General features: G+C 50.1%; 1 protein-coding gene across 1 annotated transcript in view; it reads left to right on the top strand.

Moving 5' to 3' along the window:
- The window catches only part of LOC104492910 (fatty-acid amide hydrolase 1-like), an 8,830-nt gene extending 4,815 nt beyond the window's left edge, over positions 1 to 4,015 (top strand). The window contains exons 8-14 of the mRNA XM_010135514.1: positions 923 to 1,020; positions 1,319 to 1,418; positions 1,728 to 1,768; positions 2,599 to 2,638; positions 3,202 to 3,310; positions 3,648 to 3,793; positions 3,887 to 4,015. Coding sequence (XP_010133816.1) covers positions 923 to 1,020; positions 1,319 to 1,418; positions 1,728 to 1,768; positions 2,599 to 2,638; positions 3,202 to 3,310; positions 3,648 to 3,793; positions 3,887 to 4,015 — 663 coding nt within the window. The remainder of the gene's footprint in view (positions 1 to 922; positions 1,021 to 1,318; positions 1,419 to 1,727; positions 1,769 to 2,598; positions 2,639 to 3,201; positions 3,311 to 3,647; positions 3,794 to 3,886) is intronic.

Here is a 4,015-nt window from a genome sequence, read left to right as displayed (position 1 = left end):
GTCCACTTTAGTTGCTGGTGAACCCAAAAGGGAGCCCACCCCAATCCATAACATGCTGGGAAGCAGACACATGCTGTGTGACTCGTCTGTGGTGTGGGTGCATTTACTCGCACCCTGGCTGAGTTCCACATTGTGCTAGGTGCTGTACACCCGGGTCCTGAGGCAGTGCCCACTGGCAGCTTACAGTGCTGGTGGTGTATGACTACTCAGCAGGTTTCCTGAGTCTGGTGAACCACCTCTCCTCAGTGGCTGTGACAGGCTGTTGTCCATCTACTTGATTACTCTATTCTCAAGCCAGTTTCACCTCTTCTGTATCATATCCTTTGGCAAGCAGATCCACAGATCCACTGTATGTTGCATGGAAAGCCACCTCTTGTATTTTTTTTTCTATCTTGAAACAAGGAGAAACTAAAAGAGCAGTTGCAGTTGCCAGGTCATTTATAGCCAAGCAGTCCCATATTGACCAGGACCCATTTCTAGGGTCTCAGGTTTCTGGGGTGCTGAGCACCTCCTCTCAGCCATTTCAGCACGTCATCTCCTGTGTGTGCAGCATGGTCATGGCTGCACGCCTCCCCCTGACCCTTGCAAAAAGATCAGCTGTGAGGTGGGGAGCACAGACTCCTGCTCTCTGTCACCCACTGCCAATTTTGGAGGGACCTTTTTGCTTTGGAGCTGCTTGGACATCAGAGGCATGCTGATATCCATCCTGTAGCTTTTGACTTATCAGTTGTTGCTCAAAGAGAAAGCAGCATTTTCAGGGAAGGATGGATCAGGTGGGGAGGACCTCGTGGCCTCAGATGCTGGAGGCTTTCCTGAGGGATTGTCAGGAAATTCTCAGCCCAGCTCGGCCCATTGTGAGCCCAAATGGCTTCTCCTACACAGCTTGCTTGTGTGACTGACTCCTCTTCCATTGTCCTTCCAGCTGGTGCCCTTCGAACTCGCAAATGTGGACTACGTGGTGTTTAACTTCTGTGTCAAGGGAATGTTTTCAGATGGGGGCAACTCCTTTCTCAAGAATTTGTAAGTATAGCCTGGAACAGTTAGATGTGATCAGTGCCTCTTTATGAAAATCCTTCCTAGATTCTTGCATCCAGATGCAGGCAGCAGGTCTACTGGATGTAGGTAGTGGCTGATATGCTCTGGGATTTACTGGGGACCTTACCATGAAGTGATGCAGTGGGACCTTGTATCTCTTTGGGATGGAGCAAACCTCTTTTTGTCACTTAGATATGCTGTTGAGGGGGGTTGGCCTTGTGAAAGCTGATCTACTGTTATTGCTTCCTAACACTACTCAGCTCAACACTCTTTTCTCTTTCAGTAAAGGGGAGCTGGAGAAAAGCAGCGTGGGGCTGCTATTCTGGTTGGCGAGGTCACCAAACTGGCTAAGGACTGTCCTTTCTTGGATTGCCAAACCCTTTGTAAGGTCCATTTCTTTCTAGCATAGATGAAGTTAAACAGTATGTGGTGAATAATTTGTCTCCCATTATAGTAAGGCTTTATCATAGAGATAAAGCTTCCTGGCTGTGCTTAGACACATCTCCCAACTGGAGTGATGCTATTTTTGTTTCTCTTCTCTCCACTTTGGGGAAAATCTGTGAGTCCTGCCTGAGCACTAAGTCACCAGCTTGTATTTGTGACAGAGCTGTCTTAGAGTACAGGGCTGGGATTAGTATAAATGATGGTGTGTTGTTTTTTTTTTTTTTTTTTTTTTTCTTTCTCCTTCTCAGGTGCCTCGACTTTCAAGTATTGTAAGAAGTATGAGAGTAAAGTGAGTAAATCTGAGCCTGAACAAATGTGTGAAGATTTGGGTTTCTCTTTTGGAGAGCAGCAGTGTTTGCTCCATTAGGAATACCGCCCCAGCTGCCTGCATCTGAGAAAATACAAGGCAGAAAACACAAGGGTGGGAGCAAACGGAGAGCAGTTTATGTCAACACCATAACCCAGCAGGGTCTAGCAAACTGTTCTAGTTCTGAGGATGGGAATGAGGGCAGGGGCTCACAGCCTTTTGCTTAGCAACTGGATGAAGCTTGTGGAAATGAAATATGGTCTTGGCTTCTGCACCAGTCAATGCCTCTGTCATGTCATGAGGTGGGGACCCCGTAAGGCAGAAGGAAGGTAAATGCACAGGGAAGGGGGCTTGCTCTGCCTTGCTGTGATGTCAGGGTTGGGTGGTTAGTGGTGAGAAAGGACTCAAATGCCACAGCAGAGAGGGTGTGTTTTGTGCTGTGCCTCCAAGGTGTTATGTCTGTCCCCACATCAAAGTATCAATCCACTTCACTCAACCTGGCCTTTGAGAAATGATGTGCCTGGGCTTACACCTCCTCAGCACAGTGGCAGCAACAGGGCTGGACACTTGTCAGGCCAAAGCACCACTGCACCAATCTGCCTTTAGTCTTCAGCCCTCCATCATGGGCAGAAGCAGAAGTAAGACCCCCAGTTCTTCAGAGGAAAGCCAGGATTTTGCCAAAGTCCCCTCTTCCCTTGGCTGTGCCTCCAGAAGCAGAGCTAACCTGTCCCCATCTACTTCTCTATTTTCTTCCCTGCCCCTAAAGCTGCTCTTTGCAACATCTTTTTTATTGGTTTTGCTTTCTGTTTCAGCACAGTGGAGGAAGTCTGGAATCTTCATCATGAAATTGAGGTAAAGTATTGTAACTTGGGGTTAGATAGTTTTGGGTTTTTTTTTCTTTTTGGGAAGAGGCAGATTCAGTACCTCTCAAGCCTAGGAGACGATCAAGTGGCTGGTGATGTGTAGGAACATACGTCACTTGTCAACAGATCTCACCTGGATGTGCAAGTTCTCAGCACATTTAAAGATTAGGATGACGCATAGACACATTCATGATCCCAAATCAGACCTGAGTTTTTTACTTCTGCACTTGAAAATGTAGGCCATTAGCTGCAGCAGACTTGCCTTTATTTCCATTCTCCTTTCCTCCAGACCTATGCCCATGTCCCAGCTTGCCATGTGCCCCCACAGTCAATCTTTCCCTGCCTCCACTGTTAGCAGGGTGGAGAGTGCCTTGTACACTGTGAGGGCTCTTGGCCAGCAGCAAAGGGTTGCTGAAATTTAGGAGGATCAGGCCTGATGGCATCTCCTGGTGAAGGGCTGAGAACCTGCTTGGGCACCCAAGGAGAGCCTCAGCCATTAGCCATGGGGACAGTATATCCACCCCACTGACCACCAGTGTGTTTCCACCTCAGGAATTTTGCCACCAGTTCATCGCCCAGTGGAAAAAGCTCAATCTGGACGTCATGGTTTGCCCCATGCTGGGCCCGGCTCTCAGAGCTGGCTACCCTGAGAAGCTCTCAGGTAGGACTGCTGATGGCAGACCTTTGCCTCCAACATGCCCCTGCTGTAGCACTCTACCAGTACCAATGAAAAGCATTCCTTCTCCTCCCCTCACATCCCCAAAGCACTGGCCAGTGGTCGAAAGAGCTCAGCCCTTGGGGCAGCTGCAGTCCCAGCCCATGGGGTACACCCAGGGCACCCCTCCCGGGCACATGTGGGAGGCAAGGAGCAGGTTTCCATCCTGCATCCCTTGAGTTCCCAGTGCAAGGATCCCGTTAGCTGGAAACTCATGTCAGTGGAGGGAGACAAAGGTTTTCCCTGCAGCAGGCTGGTGCTGTGAACTCCTCTTCCCTCTTAGTGGCAGTCAGCTACACCATGCTCTACAACACCTTGGACTTCCCTGCCGGCGTGGTCCCCGTCACAATGGTGACAGACGAGGATGAGGAGGAGCTGAAGGGCTACCAGGGGTACTTTCGGGACTGGTGGGACCGGACCCTGGCAAAGGTGAGTGGTGCCAGGTTCCTCAGGGGCAGAAGCATCCCCATCCCTTCCCCTGGACACTATCCCTGCCCTCTCCCTCTCTTGTTTGTCCTACAGGCTTTTTGTGGCAGTGTGGGGCTGCCCGTGTCTGTGCAGTGTGTGGCCTTGCCGTGGCAGGATGAGCTGTGCCTCCGGCTGATGAAGGAGGTGGAGACCCTTGTCCTGCAGAAAAACAAGCTCTTCTGA

This window comes from Buceros rhinoceros, unplaced genomic scaffold (genome assembly GCF_000710305.1).
Source record: "Buceros rhinoceros silvestris isolate BGI_N320 unplaced genomic scaffold, ASM71030v1 scaffold16014, whole genome shotgun sequence".
NCBI classification, from domain to species: Eukaryota; Metazoa; Chordata; class Aves; order Bucerotiformes; family Bucerotidae; genus Buceros; species Buceros rhinoceros.
This window is presented reverse-complemented; position numbering and strand designations above follow the sequence as displayed.